Here is a 19,189-nt window from a genome sequence, read left to right as displayed (position 1 = left end):
GTGTGGACCTGCAGGAGTAGGTATGTGTGTGTAGGTGGCGAAAGAGAATTGCTGAACAAAAAAAGAAACAATATGAGGCTTTAATATGTGGTTGTAGACCAAAAGCGTGGGCGTGTGCGGGGGTGGGTGAGTATTGGGTTGCGGGGGTGGGCGCGTGTGTGTGTGTATATTTATGAAAGTAGCATATTTAGCATATTTTTTTAACAGCATTTAGTCACCTCATCTGTGATTACCTTTATAATTTATAATCACCTTTTTTCTTTTCTTCTGTGTTTTTTTTCCAAATCTTTGCTTTTCCTTTGTTTAATTTACTCATTCTCCAAGATCCCTTTCTATTTCACATAATATTCTGGGGAAGACATTTCTGATACTCATCATTTCTGTGGTTGCTTTGTAATGAAAACAATGTTTCCAGCCTTACGCTGACTCAACCTTAACTTCTGAATACAGCTTCCTTTGAGTTTATATCTCTTCATCACACTTAAAACAAACATCTGCATGTCTGAAAACAAAATAATAAATACAAACCTATATCGATATAGATATCAATATCTTTCTATTTCTATTACCATTTATTTAGCAAAAAACCCAACTTATTTAACAATCCCATATCATGAAATTAGTCTTACTTGAGGGGTTTCTTTGCACCCCTTCTTTGCATTTGTCAGCCTTCAGAAGAGGTTTTATCTCAACCTTTACATTTCTTAAAGGTTTAAATAATACTACTATGTAAACACAGCACACATTTAATACAGAAGGGATTTCTGATGTGCAGACATATAGATACTGTGTGCACATCCATTAATACCACATGTAGTGCACGGATGCCCCCTGCTTGTGTATTTGTTTAGAAGACTGGTGGTTGGTTAATGTTCCAATTAGGGGCTGGCTGGTGGTCGTTAAGAAGATGAATGATTCTCTCACATCTTAGAGGGCTGAGTGAGATAGAGACAAGAGGGAGCGAGCCTATTAGGGCCCCTTCTCATAGCTCACACAGTGTTTCTTTCCTTACACTAACACATCACACGAGAGCGAAGTGTGTATACTGTAAATATACTAAAAGAGAAAGGTTAATTAACACATTCAACAAATGCCTCTCCTATTCTTCTTCCTTGTTCTCTGCCGTGCTTTACACCTGTGTCAAAGTAGGCCTTTTCAGTGTGTTGCCATTTCACACATTTTAGGAGAAATCTCAACGTCAGAAAGTCTCGCAGATTAAACATCTCACCTAAATGTCATAAAGGCTTACTTTAGGTGCCTACTTTTCTGCATATGTCTTCAGTGACAAAAGATTTTAAACTGACCTGTTCCTTTGTTTATTGTCTTTTTCCTGAATTTTCTGGAGAAAATCTTTTGTTATAGTGAGACCATGCCAGTTACAGATTCACCATTTGTGGTCGATGTGTAACTTTTTCACAGGCACGCTCAATGTTCTTCTGAGGGTGAGAAGTATTGCGCCTGTGGATTCAGTGGTGTGGGCAAAATCAGGTCATCAGGGCCCAGACTGGAGTAAAGCCTTCTTTGACATCAGCCCCAGCGGACCCTTCCAGGTAAAACACTGGTCTTCTCTCCAACACAGGGAACAGCAAAGTCAATAATATAGCAGTGAAAAACCTTAACACTTAAATCTTTTGATAGGATTTCAAATATAAAATCTATATTTCAAGAAAAACCTCAACAGTTTTCAGATGGGAACCTGTTTGTTTGTTTGTTTGTTTGAATGACAGTAGGGCCCCTCCCCCTCTGCTCTACCTCATTACACTCAGCAATTGAGATGTGTTGCGTAAAATTCAGAACGTGACCTGCAGGTATGACCCAGTCATCTGGTCAGGGAACAACATGCAGTGTCTTCTCTACTGTTAACGTGAGTTTTGAAGAATCCAGCCTCTAAAGGCAATTCGGCTCCCAGTGTTTGCTCCTTGATTTTTATCATGGCCCACCACTGGTCGCTTTGACTCACTCAAAGGAGGCAGAAGAAAAAAAATAAATTACAACTCCTTTTTACTTGTCATCTCTCTCATGTTTTTGACATTTCTTTTAGTGCAGCCATTTCTTCTCCACTATGTCTTTCCCAGAAAAAAGACCTCTGACACAGCCAGAAATTAACAGGGAGTTTCATGGTTCACAGAATTCCACAAACAGTTGACCTGGAAAGATTACCTTGAATCAGATTTATTTTTTTACAATGTATTTTCTGCAGTGACTTTAAGTCTTCAAAGGAAAATCAGTGAATAAAGATTTAAGGCCTCACATTTACTTCTGGATTGGTTGCTACCTCACAGCCATGTGTAAAAAATAGGACACCCAATAAAAAATGATATTCTTTATTAATAAGTCATCTCATATTGGTGTAATTTTTTATTCATAGAATTTGATTTACTCGTTAAACAACAGACATCAATAAAATTGTTTATTGAAGCTGAGGAAAAGGTTTGGCAACCCTAGTAGCTACTGTTCACCATTAAGTTTAAATACCTTCAGTGACAAGCATTGATGGATGCTTATTAGTGCTTTGTAGCACCAACCTGAAACTAAAAGACTAAATATCAGATGAGCAGGATGTGTTGGATTGACAGATATGTTAGCCACTCATTTACTGGTCCTAAACATGTACAAGTCATGATTAGAGGAAGGGTCTGTCCTGATGATCTTCTCTGCAGACCCAATTGTTTGGTACAGTTGGAGTCTGTCCTGTTATGTGGATGAGCCCGACCACACAGAGATGGATGAACACATGACAGACTGTATGAAGGCAATGAAGAAAATGATCAGCAGCTCATGTGGAAAGATGATGTCTTTAAGTTGCCGTAGGACATATACTCTGCCTGGCCATCGAAGTGTGGGTTCTAGGAACTGGAAATTCCTAGTGTAAAGGAGTTTCTCCTGAAGTCCACTGTCATCTCCACTGTCTTTAGTGGGTTTAGCTCCAGGTGGGTCTGTCTGCACCAGAGGAACAACCGATCCACCTCATGTCTGTATGCAGACTGTTTCAGTCAGTGTCCTGACAATGAACAGATGGGTTCATTGATTAGCAGGCATTAGTATACAAGGGGAGTAAGACTGGTGTTGATGCTTCCTGAGCTGGAGAAATTGCCTTCCAGCTGACCATCAAGGAAGTTGGTGATCCACTGGCAGGTGGAGGCTGGTACATCTGACAGTGAGCTGGATGAGCTTCTGGTGGAAGATGTCTGGGTTGATAGTGTTGAAGGAAGACCTGAAGTCTACAAAAAAAAAAAACCCTGACATATGTCCTTGGATGGTCGAGGTGGCACAGGATGAAGTGCTGACCCAAATTGACTGCATCCTCTGCCGACCTGCTGGCTCAGTCAGCAAACTGCAGGGGGTCCAGCATGGGGTCTGTGATGCCTTTCAGATGCTTCATCAGCTGGCGCTCAAAGGTTTTTATGACCACAGATGTCAGAGCTAAAATGTAAGGTAGAATTCTTAGCACCTAACTGATTTGTAATACTACACAGATAAAAAAGTGTTGTTTTGTAGACTTTACTTACTAACTTTTAGATCAAATTAAACTTACACCAAGCTCTGATGCTATGAGGTTGTCACTTTGTCTTTTTCAGGTTTATAGGACAGTCAAGATCAAATGAATTGGTCACATTCAGTCAGTATTGAGGGGAGTGACTGGGAGACATGGCAGAAAGAAGGCCTGTGTTTTACTGTTGTCTGTTGACACGTCACTGAGCATCTTTGGCTCTCTGGCAGCTGTGCTTGTCGTTATTTTTTCCCTGTTGGCACGTAGCAAAATAAACTCGATGACTCAGTCTAGCTTTCCGATTGACACCATGCATCCCCTCACACTCATTTTCCCATCTTTGCTTACTCATTTTGTGGGTATGTTTGTGATAAGGTGTGTCTACCACAGTCAAGAATACTACCTGGGAAACAGCATTGACAGCCTTTGTGCAATCTCTTTCTGATTTTGTTTTTCATTTGTTTTCTCTTTTTCTGTGGGGAATCAGATGTGTCAGGTTCTTCATACTGTCCTGTCTCAGGGCTGATAACACAATAAATCATGAAATCTAAAAAACGTTTTCAACTATTATGCTGACTGTCCCTCAATTGTTCACCATGTACTTATTTGCTTAAATGCACTTCACACACAATTTACATTTAAATAATCATTACATTAGAATCAGTCTGCGAGATCATTTGATAGCTGTATATGAGTTAAGTATCCCTGCTAGTTTTGTTGTAATGATTGTTGTAATGATTTCACATGCTGTTCGCTTACAGTATTTTGTTAATGTGGGCTGAAGTCATTTCCTCAGTATTTATAATGCTTTTGTAACAACATGTTTTATAAAGGTCAACAATTTTCTGAATCAGTGGGTGTATAGTATTCTTTATACCTTCCATCTACTAATCTACATTTCTTATGTGAACTCATACATATGTGTTATGATAAATGTTTTTTTTCCTTCACTATGTAATTTATTATTATTATTATTATTATTGTTTATTTATTTATTTTATGCAGGTCTAATCCCCAAAACTCCACCTTGAACATCACAGGATAAATCCCAACAAATTGTATCCCAGGAGTTTCCAGGGGACTTAGATGCTTCATCACCTTGGTGTCCCGCAACTTATAAATGTGTCTCTGCTCCAACACACTCGAGTCAAATAATGAAGTCATTAGCAGGACTCTAGAGGACCTAACTGGCTGCCTATAAAGGGTGTTGAACTGGAGACATCTAAAAGTTGCAGGACACTCGGCCTTCAGGTCTGGAATGGATGACCCCTGCTGTATCTCCTAACATAACAGATGTTCCCCCCAATAATCTGTTTACTTCTGAAATTTTAAAAAAGTGTTTGAACAAAAATAAAATAGAAAATTATTACATTTACAATTCTCAAGAGTTGTTACAAAATCTGAGAGGAAAGTCTATCAAGACAACCATAGGATAACCTCTTGTCTCTTGGTATTGTAGTCTGGTTATTGCATACAGTAGAATACGCTTTTCTTCTTGCACTTTCCAAGCCCTAATGGACAGCTCAGACATCCTTTTGCATTTGTTTGAAAGCCTTTTAGCTGAAGTAGTTTTTGTTTTTTGTTTTTTTTTTTTTACCTGTAGATTCCAACCAAGTCTTAGCATGTCTTTTCTTCAACCTGTTCTCACAGAAATAATAAACTGTCAATGTATCCTAAGCCTGCTTTTCAGGTGGAGGCATTTAATGTCTTTAAATTACAGGCTGGTGCCACAAAAAAGCAAAAAGCTTTTTCCTCCCCATACTCAGTTGCCAGGGTTACCAGATGGCAGCACAACTACTTTTAAAAAATGTCAGATTATACTTGTGCTTTTTTGGAAAGGAAAATTCTTTAAATGATTTTATCATTTAAAAAAAGAAAATTATATTATTGCTACAAGTCAATGATTTTCAAATGATAGTTACTTTATCTTTAGCCCCACTTTAAATGTCAGTTTTACTGTGTTATTTAGATGCCTCACATGCAGGATAACAAACAGCTTTTTAAAATGATGATGCAGAGTAAATAAAGGAATCACTGCATAGAACGTAAGCTGATATGTGATAAAATGAAACTGAGCACAATATAGGATGACTGAATTGATAAGAGACTCTATTTCTTATATATTTTTAAAAAAAACTTTGGTGGGTTATTCTTTTTTGTAGCTTTTATTTTTTGGTTACCAAAATATTTTCCTTTTTGATCTTTTTACTCTGCGTACTTATTTGCTCTTCCAACCAACAGACCTACAATATTTCACTCAATTATTTAAAAGAGAGGCTATTTCTTTCTCATTTGGGACAAATTAGTGATGTTCTCTATATTTTATTTTTTTTTCCAAATACCTGATTCACTTTTCATTTGACTGACCCTTTAGCGTCTGACCTGTTACGTTGTCAGAGATCTGGCTTGAATTGTGTTCTTTTTGTTGACCTGATCAACTACTTCTGCTTTTGAATAAAATTAATTAGATTTTAACTCTCATAATAATCATAAAACTAATGAGTTGTATATTATCTTTGACTCTCGACAACAGTTTAACTTTTATCAATTGAAAATTTCTGTTAATGTTTGTTTGTCTCCTGAGTTTCTTTCCTTACGTCAATAAAAATATTGTAAAATTTTGCCCAACTTGCTGCACCCATTATTTTCTCTTTAGTTTTTCCTTTTCAAAGATGTATAACTTATTTAAATTCACAAAAAAAAAAAAATTGTGTGATGATATTCATTTTTATGAAGTGCAGACGTGTCCATGGAGAACACAAACTTTTTCATCCCATGCACAGCTTCATGACTGCATACAGGCCTTTTAGGTGCTGCCACTCATCTTTGTATTTTCACTTTGTTTTTGCTCCATCCATCAAATGTAAATATGCCTTTGAGAATAATGCTTCTGCGTACTTGTCTTACAAAAAAGATATAGTGCACCCATTGTGTAATATTAAAACAAACATTTATTAGAATTTGTATCCAATAAGTTAGATTTGCAGTTTAATTAAATTCCTCGCCGCAAAGTTTTCTCTTTTTTTAATTAGATAACTACATATTTAGGGATTAAATAAATTACATTAAAATAAAAAGTCAATCACATTACAACAAATTAATAATGCTTTATTTCTCTTCTGTAAGCTCACAGTGAAATCCATTTATAAAAGTAAATTAAAAAATAGATTTGTTTTTGTGCTATTGTGGCACAATAGCACAAACACAGTAACACACTGTAGGTCATTCGTTTCCTCTCACCCTTATTCGGATTAACCCAAGGCCATCTGTGTTCCTCACAGTGTCCCCATACCTGAGGGGCATGTGGGAAACCAGGCCAACCTATATTTTCCTTTTTCCTTGCATTGCAGGGGAAATCTGCTCTGCGTTGGCATTTCAAAGTCCTCACTGTATATCTGCGAGTTCTTTTCCTTCTCTAACACATGCAAAGTCAATCATTTTTTTCCTCCTCCTTCTCCCAAGACCGTGTCCCCTTTGGTATGTGGACAGGACATCAATGGGAACATTAAAGGTTACAAGACTCGACGAAACAACACTCTCACAGCTCCAACCTGACACCTGACTGTACCTCCTTTGATTCTGGAATCTATTTCTGCACCTACACACTCACAGGTTGTCCATCTGGGTCATTTTTACTCTCACAGGTTGATAACAATTCTGCACATTTTCAAATAAGTGTATTTGTTTTATGTCTACAAAAGATGTTGTACTACGGAAAGTCCCAACAGACAGTTTGTCTTGTTGCAACAAAGGATATATTAAGGATTTAATATAGGTTGTATGCCAAATCATATTATCTATGACTTAAAGGGAAGTGTCAAAGTTAAATTTAGGGTTAGGTTTTCAAATCAAAACACATTTAAGTGCTATATCATCTACCAGTTTAAACTTTGCTATATTTTAATTGTTGTTTAGTGTATATACATACTTTTCATATCATACTGATTAATAGATAAAAATGTGATTTTGATTGTCTTGTATTATGCTCGATTGGTTCAAATTATATTTAACAGATGGGGTGTATTGCACCAGACGGCAATTACAATTGAGACCAAATATCACAGGTGAGGTTCCTCAAGTTTCCATTCTTGAGCTGTTTTTGTTCAATTTAATTTGTTCTCCTCAGATTGTGAATTATTATAACATCATTCTGGTCTTATTGCAGCATTTATGTTTGAAAATAATTTTATCAATGACAATCACATTTTTTTGAGGAACTAATTTTATTTTTTCATTAGATGTATATCAAAAAATTCAAAATTAGCACAAATAAGCCCATTTTTTTGTCTTCAAAATGTCAAATCAGATAAAGGCAATTATTTAGACTCTCACATTTTGGGGATCACAAAAAAATCCAGAAAACAAGTTATCATTTTGGACTGAATGATGTTAAATTTAAGTCCAAGTCTACCAACTCTTCACTTTCAGTTGCTCACATTGTTGTTATGGTATTGGTACAGAAAAAAAAGTCCAAAATCAATTTGGCATCTGCAGCTGCCAGAGTCCTGACCAACACCAAGAAAATTGATCACATTGGTCCAAAAGGTTCTATAGTATGTGCTTATCACGAGTCTCCCTTAAAACCTAAAATTTGCATAAGTTGTCAGCCCCTTTGAAATCAAGAATGAAAACATTCCTGCTGAAGGACCTTAAATATAAACCCCAAATATTACATAATTGGTTATTTTTCTATCATGTTCTAATTAATTATTTCCTTGAATTTGGATTTTGACATGTCTTTTCTACTGTGTGAAACTTTTATTATTATTGTTTTAATGTGTTTCTTGTTTCTGTCATTTTCTGTACCTCTGTTCTGTAATTAGCAGGCTTACTGTTATTATTTAAGGCTTTTCTTTCCCTTTTTTAGTCTACAAAACTTTTCATGAACAACCTTGCTGCTCCCAAAGCTCAGAAACAGATGTAGTTGACTTCAAATTAGTCACCAGCAGTGATTTATAAGTGTGAGGCACTGCTGACACAGCCGACTCACACTTCAGTTGGCTGTTTTTACACTACACATTCGGTGAAAGGGCACAAGCCCATTTTCCCATGCCTAGAAAAACATATATTTATACACTCTATGTACTCTATACTAAGTACTCTTTGCAGGAGCAATTACACATTGGGTGACTTGTATTGTACTTTAAATATGCTGTAGTTCTGTGTTTTTTGTGTGTCAAACCCAGCGACAGTTCTGGGATTTCTTGACTCAATTATTTTTCTCATCTTCTCTAATTATACGACAATCTGGTATATTCCTTGTAGAGGAAGCAGTCGCAGGTGTATGGATGTACACATCCAAAGCTCTAGTTAGTTGTCATTAGGGGTATTATTGTATGAATGAAACTTGATTCAGCTGACAGAAACATTTCCACAAAGTAAGTACATTACATTTCACCACAGCTAAGCAGTGACGAAACTGCCTGGGAGTGTACATAAATTAGAGAACTGTGGACTTTTGGCCAATTAGCCTTTTTCCTGTCCTAAAGTTTTCTTCACAGCTTCCAGTCTGCCTAGCAATGAAATCCCTTGCACAAATGAGCCGACCACCTAAATCCATACTATGCTGTCGACCTTCTTTTTATCCCCCTAAATACCACCCAATCAGCTTCAAGGTTTTCCTAGTTATATTATTTGTTCATTACAAGAAGGTTTCTCATTCCTTACCTAAATTAAAGTAAATAGTGCAAGGGTGGCACTGCACTCATTCTTCCTTTCCTTTTATTAATGTAATTGATTGGACTCTATTTGGAGAGAAGGCGACTACAAACCGAATGAAAATGTTTAAAGTCTCGTTCAGACAAAGAGTGAGTGTGATCGCTTCAAAGAAGACTTCAGCAATATCCACTGTCATTACATGGATGAACATGGACTGCACAAAGTAGTCAGCATACCCAGAAAGAAAACATTTTGTACATCTATACTCTTAATCAGAAATTAATCAAACTTTGTGGGGAATCTTACATCGCTTTCACAGACTTCAGGTTCCCTCTCAGATGTGAGTGAACTTGCATCACATGCTCATGGCTAGATTATTGGTTTCTGCCCAATGAATTTTATGTTTGATACCTCAACTTGACATTCCCGTTAGGCACTAACACCACAGTGCTCACAGATGAAAGCAAAGGCAATGGAAGGCATCAAACATGAGGTGTGTTAGCTGTGCTGTTTGCTCACCCATTCTTCACCTTTCATCCAGAGCATGTGCGCTGAGGTCAGACTTTTCCACTCGGTGGGTCGGTATCAGGTTAATGGAACCTACACTTGTTTTAGCTTGATATATTTACTCACAAATTGATGGCAGGGCATGTCCCCTAACTGCAGCATGTTAGTGTTAACAGATGGAGTTTGTAAAGTCAAACCAGTCATGCGTTATTTGCTATGCCCCTGCTCCTATTAACCCGAGCTTTAGATATATGTATAGAGGTATGTATAAGCAAAGAGCAGGCAGGTTCTCTTCAACAAGGAATTTCAACACACAGTAACACCTGTATTTTTTTTTTCTGTAAAGTTAGAAAGCCTTGATCTAAAGTTGGATGACACATGATGTTGGAAATATCACTGCATGTATTGGCCAAACTTAAATAGCTTGCTATTTCTGTAAAATTGAAAAGTCAATTAAACTGGTAAGAGTAAATAATACCTTTGATTTTTAATGCATTATGAAATGCTGCATTTGCCACATATTAAACTCCAGCAGTGGCTAGAAATGTGGGTTCTGTATTTTTTCTGTATTTTGAAGCAACAAAGTTTCCTTGTTTGTTCTATTTTCCTTCCTCAGAAAGAATGTGCTTGTTTTTTTGATTAGCTGGGTGCAATGGGCTTTTGGTGCCTTTGTTACACCGCAGTAATTAGGCTGTCACTCAGAAACCAGATGGCTGTTGGCTAAAATGGGAAGTTTTCAGATGAGACTCCTGTTTAGTCTTGTTATTGTGGTCCCAGAAAAAATGACTATACATGAGCTTGAATGCTAAAAATATTGAATTGAGATTTTCAGTTTCCTGTTAGTGTATCTGCTTAAAGCTTTTGAGATCAAGGTGATTCTTAAAAAAAAAAAAAAAAAAAGTTTATCCCTAAATTTTTAAAGATATCATTTCAGAAACCCAAGAAATGAGCAATACAATGAGATAGCTTTTCTCTTTTCAGATATATTTCTATGGGAATGTAGAACATTTTGAGAATAGTTGCAATACAAGGTGAATGTAGTACCTTGTATTACAACTATACATGATTGAGTGAATGACTAACAGGCCCTTAACCAACCACAAAAATATTAAACCACACTTTTACCACTGACTACTGCACTAGTGTGGAGCTGCAGCGGATGTTCTGGTTGTGCTTACCTTTTAAATTAACTGACATGGCATCTTGCTTGTCTCTGTCTTTCCCAAACAGATTGTGTTTGAAGGAATCCGAGGTGCAGGCTTTGAGGGAGATATTGCCATTGATGATGTGTCCATCACCATAGGAAAGTGCAAGCAGGAGAACACGGTAGCCAACGCAGGTAAGACAGGTAAGATGTGACTGATGGGATATGACTGGTGCCTGAGTGTGTGTGAAGAGAAATGCTTCTGAACATGCATATGCACTTCATAGCTAACAATTTTCACTAAAACAGCCAGTGCAGCATGTGTTAAAAGGTAGACAGTTTAATTTAAGCTGAAATAATATTAGCTAAAGCATGAAATACAGACTTAAGAGAAAGAAACTGTTTATTTCTCTTTAGCTTTAGGAGAAATAAATACCTGTTTCAGTGTTTAGGAACACAGAGAAAATATTTTTTTGTGTCTTTCCTCAGCAGCAATTGTTTCACCCAATTTTACTTTTGTTTTCATTTTCTAATTTGTCACATCACACTCCTGCTGCCTTCCCTATATTCAACTTCATTATGCTTCGCCTCTCTCTCCTCCTTGCTCGATCTTCCCCTCTGATAAATGTTTACCTCTGCACATCATGCCTCATGTTGGAGAGGCTCAGCTATTTACCCTTCGGCGTGAAAAGGAAATGAAAGAACACCATTTGTTAAAAAATATTTGTATAAAATAAGTGTAATTTCAAGATTGTAAATGACAGAGGTAAAAAGAAAAGACAACTTTAAACTAAGAAATTTTTTTGTGGTTTTTAGGAAGAATTTCTGTAGTGGCTGACTCATAATTCTTATTTGCAACTATGTCCAATGCCATCAAGCTGTAAAAGCTCAGTTATATTTTCCTTGCATTATCTTTGTTTTTATTCTGCATTGACTATTATTTTCATATTAGATTTCCATAGTCGTTCTATAAAGCTTCAGTCAACAAATCATAACTGCTTTGAAAACATCGTTGTTATTGCTAATAAATGTATTATTTTAGCACAGAGAGCTATGGGTGGTGGATATGGAGGTAGCACTGCTGTGTACCTCACATAAATTTGCACCTGCAAACATAAGACTTTTTCTCTCTAATAATGATTGAAAAAAAAAAACCCACTTGATGAACTGAGATTAAACTCCTAAAACAGGAACACGGCCGTTATCAAGCAACTTTACCTTGAGGGCAACACACCCATACACACACACACAAAACAGTTTCAACAAAACACTTCATGTCAAAGTAAGTATGTGGAGTAACACAACTAGCCTCAAGGGTCAAAGAAAGAACAAAAGGTCAAAGACATAGAGAGACTAACATGTGTGAATACATATGCTTTAGACTGCTAAAATGTGGTCAGAGGGATGGGAAGTAACGTTTTGTTGGTACTGAAAAATTTGAATTCAAGACTCGGACTTGGAAACTATATCATAGAAAATACAGGTTCAGAACTGACTCAGCTGGCTTAGTCCATGCCTCTGCTGCTTTTAATGTTCCTATGCTCTTAATTCTTTTAAACTTGTGAAAAATACAGGCTAACGGACAAAGAAGCTAAATAAATCTCAAGCAGATCTAAAGAGCGGCAACTCCAGAAAGAAGTAAGATGTGTGATTTGAGTATTAGAGCAACAAGCTTGATTTTATTCAGCAACATGTGGTGAGAATCTACAGGGCTTTGTTAACTTTTGCTTGGATTTGCGACAGAGAAACTATCAGAGCCATGAAATCGTCTCATAACAGCAAAAAACATGAACGTCAATGAATTATTAACAACTTGTGTTTTCTTTTTAAACCTTTTGGAACATTCTGCGTGAGATGCATGTGTATGAGCACGCCTACAAGCCCGTGCTGCAATGTAACACATATGTGCATGTAACAACACGGGCGGATGGTGTAAATAATAGATGACGGCATAAACAGGAAGAGGAAAGCTCTTGAGCTCAAAGAGTGTGCATGTGCGATTGTGTCCTACGGGTTCTTTGAGACTCACATACCACAGACAGATGGGTAATTATCAGGCAGGCGACACGAAGGTCTTTGCCATTGCAAGAGACAAGTATTTCTATTGCAATTTTACCTCCATTGGTTCTGCAAGGTAAAATAAGGACCAGAAAGGGATTAAAGTATGTTTTCAGCACATAATGAAGTAGAAAGGAAACACAATTAAAAGAAGATAAAATAACGTGATGAATGCAAGTTCCATCTCATGTAGTGAGCTTTAAAAGTACAAATTCTGACCTTGTTTCTTGCATCCAAAGTTCCTAAATAGGCTTAAGTACAGGTGTTGTTTTTCCCACTGGGACTTTGTTTTCCCATAGAGACCGTCCCAACTCTGCCTCCCCCTTTTGTGGGAGAGGAACCAAGCTCAGTTGTATCCCACATCATGGAAAACTAAGCTGTGTCTCACGCACAAACCACACAAAATCCTGCATCTAAAAATATTCACCTGGAGATTTTATTTTTATTTTTTGAAAGGATAGTCTGAAAGTATTCTGCTGGGCTAACATTACTTTCAGCATCAAGCACAATCTTCAGCTTTGTAGATGAAAGAATGTTGAATAGTCCGATTATCATGGCATGAGTTATGATTTTTCCAGGCCAACAAGTAGTCGGCATTTTGAACTTCATTCTGACCCAAATAAGCACACACTACCTGCTGTGTAAAAATGACAGCAAAACAAAACAAAACCTAAGAGTAAAGTTTTTCCATTTATTACCGCTATGGATAAGTAGCCTACATTTAACAATGCTCACATTTATATCAGGTTAACAGACTGTATACACAAGGGACTCTTGTGCTAAATGAAAGATGATTGCCTCTGACTTATTTAGTGCAACTCCACCTGCCCAAATCACAAAGCTCCACCTGGCTTATGTGTTGTTCGCAGAGCAAAGGAGATGGTAAAAAAAAACGGTGCCTTTAAAAAAAATATAGAAAATGTAAATAAATCTCTCTAAGTGGCTTTTTATCAGAATTGACATTTCCAGTAACACATAAGACTTTAGTCTACTTACTTTCAAAGCGGTGAGGAACCTTTGCAACCAGAAAATTTAGAAAATTGTTTCTGGCACAGCTTCACTGACTCAAAATGACTTTGTAAGTAGATCATGTGTCTGTAATATAAAGTGTTTGTGATATATTTAAACTACACATATTGTGTTGAACATGGCAAAATACTGTACATACTATTTGCTGATGATACAAGCAGGGAGAATTTTCAGAAGCTTTTAGAGATGATCCCCTCAGAAATGAAAATAAATTAAAGCATTGGTTTGACAGAAAAACTATCATTAAATGTATGCAAAACTAAATGCATGTATATTTAAACTGCAATATTCCAGCACAATGGTATAAATAATATTTGATAATATTGAAGTGGAAAGAGTATTGGAAAAAAAGTTCCTTGGCTGTCTAAGAGGAGGAGTAATGACATGAGCATTTCAATTGAACTTATGAAGTCAAACAGAAAGCTTAATGAGGAATCAAGATAAATGTGCATTAAAATTCCAAATGAAGACTTGAAAGACAGATCAAACAGAATAATATGGATATGATAAGAGGGGAACAAAAAGCTAATTTAAAGGTAAATGTAAAACAGTGACGAGTAACTTACACCTGGTTATTGAGTTGCTCAGAATAGATTTCTAGTTGAAATAGACCAACAGTAAGAGAATATAAGTGACTTTATAGAAAGTTAAAACAAAAAGATCAAAACATTCAACAGATTTCTCCACTAACAAAAAAAAACAAAAAAAAAACACTACAAGACTAAATGGTCAAAATAAAAAATCCATTGATCCTAACAAGAACACCAGATTCTATTTCAATTTATTGTCCATCTTCTGTGCTACAGGAATGTGGAGTGTACTATTTATTGATCTAAGCTTTATTATAGATATTGATTTTGTGCCTGAGGGATGGACAGTCGTTATGAAATTATATTGATTTTGGAATACACTACACACTCTTTTATTCATAAAACTTTGTTGAAGAAGGTAACAATTTTAATTTCTTTATGAAGCACAAGTCTATACTGTTTGTGTAGTAGAAGCGATGATGGCTGGTAAGAGTGTAGTAAATAACTTTGAAAGGAAAATAAGATTTTAGCCTTGCAAAATACACTTCAATTTATCCTGAATGTCCAGCTGACGGCAGAGTTTATCAAAAAATATGTTGAACAACTATTCCAAAATAAATTAGAGCTATGGACTAATTTTAATGAGTCTGGAATTTGTTTACTCTTCTCTTTTTTTACTGGTCCTTTTCATTTCAGCTCACTTTGCTCATCCAAGAAACACTATTTGCATTTTATGACATCATCCATCATCATTGCTGCAGAACTGATAAGGAAATGTTAGTCCTTTTAAGCATATCAGTCTTAAAAGCACCAATAAAACCCATTCCCATTGGGGGAATTCATGAGGAATTGCAATCTCCTGTTTTTGATCAACCAAATATTTGCTTTTGTTTTGCCCTAGAATGTCCTAAGTACATTCAGGGGCAAACAGTTCAGTAGATGGAAGCAATTTGCACCTACGTTTGCATCAGCTACAAAACACAGCAGTTGTAAAATAAACCATTTTGTGAGATCCAAATGCTTCTGTCTCTTGTTGTTTCCGTTACTCTCATTAATCCAATTATTAATCTGATGATTCTTTGCTCTAAATTTTAAAAATAAGAAGAATCACAGATTCTGTATTGCCTCTCTGTTCCACAACTCAAATGGATTGCTGTAACAAAGTTAGTTTATTTTCTCTGCATTTTGAAAATCAAAAGTGAGCATAGCCACATTGTACTATGAGATATCAGCATAGAAAGTTTTTTTTTTTTTTTTTTTTACATCTAATGAAATACGTATTGATAATATAAACACATATATACCTCTATCTCTGGTTTTTCAAACTAAATTCATATGTTTTACTTTCTTTAAATGTCAGCAAACTGTGCAGAGAAATTATGTGCTTGGTGAAGCTATTTTAAGAGCAGTTATGCCTCTCGGTCTAGTTTCAGAATTTAAATCAATAATAAATTAAGATTTTCCCAAATTCAGCACCTCCAGTTAACTTTGTGAATACACCTTGTCGTTTTTTGATTCACAAAAATCATTTAAACTGGTCAAAAGTCAAGTGTATGTGTACTGCTTCTCTGCATAAACTGATATGACTTTTTCTGTTTGTCTTCTTCCCATAGTTCTTATTGGAGGATCACGGTCACTCCCACTGGCCAGGTGGCTGACCTTTGGCCTCTCCTGCTTCCTCTCACTCCTGTACAGATGATGAGCACTTCCCAGAGCACCACCACTTGTCTGTACTAACAGACACTGCCCTGACTCGCGCTTTTTAAATTCCCTCTTTCTCCTCCTCTCTGCCTCCTCTCTTGTACATGTGTCGTCACTCGTCGGTCCTCCTCACTCGCTGTCATATCCCTCTTGCCTTATATCGGTTCCATACCTCTATCACGAAGGTCACACCGTTTGTCAACTTTCTGTCTTCCTCTTTCTTTGACTGTTGCAGCATTTATGCTCAGAGTATAATCAACTGACTCACAATCTGTATTAAGCATTGACATACTTATAGAAGAGTAAATCTTTCACCTCAAACACTATGATAGGTGAAAAACCTTATTCATATTAGTGTCGCTTTCTTGCCTTTCTCTGTGCTTCATTAACCTTGTTTGTCCATGTGCATACTGTTCGTAACCATCCACCCTCCCACTCCAGTCCCTCCAACCACCGTATCTCACACTCCTGGCACCCTATTTCCAGACACAGCAAAGTGTCGGACACGCTACCAAAGATGACAAAGAACCTGAGCGAATAAAACGAAAAACAGGGATTCCAAAAAGAAAAGTGAGAAAAGAAGCAGAAGGTAAAAAAGGGATTTGTTTTTTTTTTTTTTATAAAGACTGCCATCTTTTTGCATCGTTCTTTGGGGTAGTTGGAAACTACTGACAAAGAGATGAAGAACCACATGAATGAATCAAGCAAAAATAATTGTTTGTGGAAAAGGACGCATATAAAGAGGATGATGAAAGCTGGATGCCCTCAGTAGCCTCTCTGCTTGCCACAAAAGACAAACCTCAGTGCGGATTATACGTGTACATTTATCTCTCTCTATACATATATATATATATATATATCTATATATTAAATATAACAAAATTTAAACTAAAAGACTACAAGGACAATGGAGGACTGTAGTAAGTAAAATTAAAGAAGCACAATGTTTATACTACTCTGTTGTACCTTTGAGTTTTATTTCACTTCTTATGTGATGTTGCAGTCAAATCTTTTCAATGTTTTTGATATTTTGGAGGGTTTTTTTGTTTCGCCATATTAAGGATCAAAGACAATGAGTAATAAAGTATTATTATATTCATATCTGTACGATGTAGAGAGGATGATTTATGATCCTGAACCTGATCTGAGCACCCAGAGGGAATACACACATGACTCAAGCCATCTGGATTGAAACCCTAACCTTTTCTTTTGCACTAACACTAAAAGATACACACCTCTAAACATACATTGCACAAACACACACTCATCTATCCGTGTTGCCTTCACCATAAACCCTGCAGAAAGACAGCTTCTTGAATAAAGCAAAAAACAAATATATAAGAGTGGTTGACAAGATTTTAACAACTATATTGATGCACTCGTTTTTGTAAAAATGAACCAATGTTTAAGTACTAAACAGAAACAAAATTCCTTATATAAAGAAAATTAAAGTGTTGAAAAATATTAAGAAAAACCTTTTCCCTCATTTCTTTTTAATATTTGATGCTATGTATGGATATTTCACACAGCAAGATTTCTGTGTATAGATTGCTTTAGTTGAGTAGTTTATGTTTTTAGATTAAACAGACTTCATAATTACATTTACATGATTATTAAATTTAAGCAATATGAGCTTCATATATAAACCTCAATGTGCAAATGAACCAGTTAATGGAGGCTTAATCCATCTTTTATTCAATGTTACTTAAATTGAATGCAGTTGTGGTTTGCTACACCATGCTTCGTCTTCTCTAAAATAACTGTCAACTTATTTTGATGTGTTTCTGTATGCTGATCATCTTCATTGCCATGTATATTGCATGTGAACCTGTCTGCTCATTCCTGTACTCACTTCTACCTGTGTCATGTTAACATTGAGTTGTTCATTTCATTTTTTTTGCCTTCATTATTTTTTTATTTGCGTTTTACAAAGCTACATTGTTGTTTTTGTTGAATGATAAGTAGCACGTAACACACATGCGTCGTGTGTCTGTTAAATATTGACGTACCCAGATGTTAGGAGGTGGATTTATGCTTGTTTGAGCATATAAGAACACATCTGTAAGATCCCACAGTGTCAACATTCACACAAATTTAACTTTTCATGGATTTTTTCAGGAGAAGAAATGATTTGTGCATTATCTTATCTGACTACATCCGTCTTATACAAATGAGCTTTTAAGAAAATACCTCTTGTTTTCTCCTAACTTTTAAAGAGTTGTTTATTTGTGGGATTAATTCCAGGTTAAGTTCATAAGCAGTATGCCACACTGATGAGAACACATTGCATATGTGAGTACTTTATACTTAGTTGCAAGTATGTTGATGACATATAAGGCATTCATATGCATGACATCTCATGTTAACTGTACAGCCATTCCTCTTACTGCATAAGCAGAAGTAGTGAGTGGTGAAAGTTTATGATCGCAGTTTCTGAATGCGAGCATGACGCTTTTTGAAATTAGTAATGGTATTAATGCCACATATGATCCTTTATTTTGGTTTAATCAATAGGAAACACACTTTTTATAAATTTTGTGAACTTAAAACTTGAGTTTAAAAGAGAGACAACTTCTAAAATGGTCATTTAGGAGAACGTTGTTGTAAGGGGACATTTAATCTGATAGGGGAGATAATTAAATTTTTTATCCCATCGCAATCAAAAACTGTAAGACATATGAAGTCATAAATGTTATTTTATGGGTACGTACATTTTCATTTTCTCAAATTAGAAACTTTTCAGTAGTTGCTTAGAACTTAAGTAATAGTTCATAAGAATGTAATTAAGCCTGTAGCAAAACTGTATTTTGGGCAACAGGAGGGTTAGATATATGTTCCGTAATAAAGTGACATGCTAAAAATTTCACATATTTATTAAGTGATACTCATTTTTTCAGTAAAGTAAAACAAACCTTTGTCCATTTGCACTCAAACGTTATAGCATAAAAAGCATAACTCGTTTTTTTCACATTCTGAAGAACATGAAATTTCATGTTGGTCTATTTTTGTATGAAAACCAAAATAATCTTTTATTGCTTTAAGACACAAACTTTATGATTTGTGTAATCTTCT

General features: G+C 36.0%; 1 protein-coding gene across 2 annotated transcripts in view; it reads left to right on the top strand.

Annotated features, from left to right (window-relative positions):
* Positions 1-18,983, top strand: part of mdga1 (MAM domain containing glycosylphosphatidylinositol anchor 1) — a 188,430-nt gene extending 169,447 nt beyond the window's left edge. Inside the window, exons 16-18 of one of the 2 annotated variants that reach the window (XM_028015734.1) lie at positions 1,420-1,550; positions 10,886-10,994; positions 16,030-18,983. In XM_028015734.1, the coding sequence (XP_027871535.1) occupies positions 1,420-1,550; positions 10,886-10,994; positions 16,030-16,115 (326 nt within the window). In that variant the 3' untranslated portion in view covers positions 16,116-18,983. Of the gene's footprint in view, positions 1-1,419; positions 1,551-10,885; positions 11,004-16,029 lie in introns of both variants that reach the window. The other variant, XM_028015733.1, reaches the window with a different exon arrangement.
* The last annotated feature ends 206 nt before the right edge of the window (positions 18,984-19,189 follow it).

Source organism: Xiphophorus couchianus, chromosome 4 (assembly GCF_001444195.1).
Source record: "Xiphophorus couchianus chromosome 4, X_couchianus-1.0, whole genome shotgun sequence".
Taxonomy (NCBI): Eukaryota; Metazoa; Chordata; class Actinopteri; order Cyprinodontiformes; family Poeciliidae; genus Xiphophorus; species Xiphophorus couchianus.
This window is presented reverse-complemented; position numbering and strand designations above follow the sequence as displayed.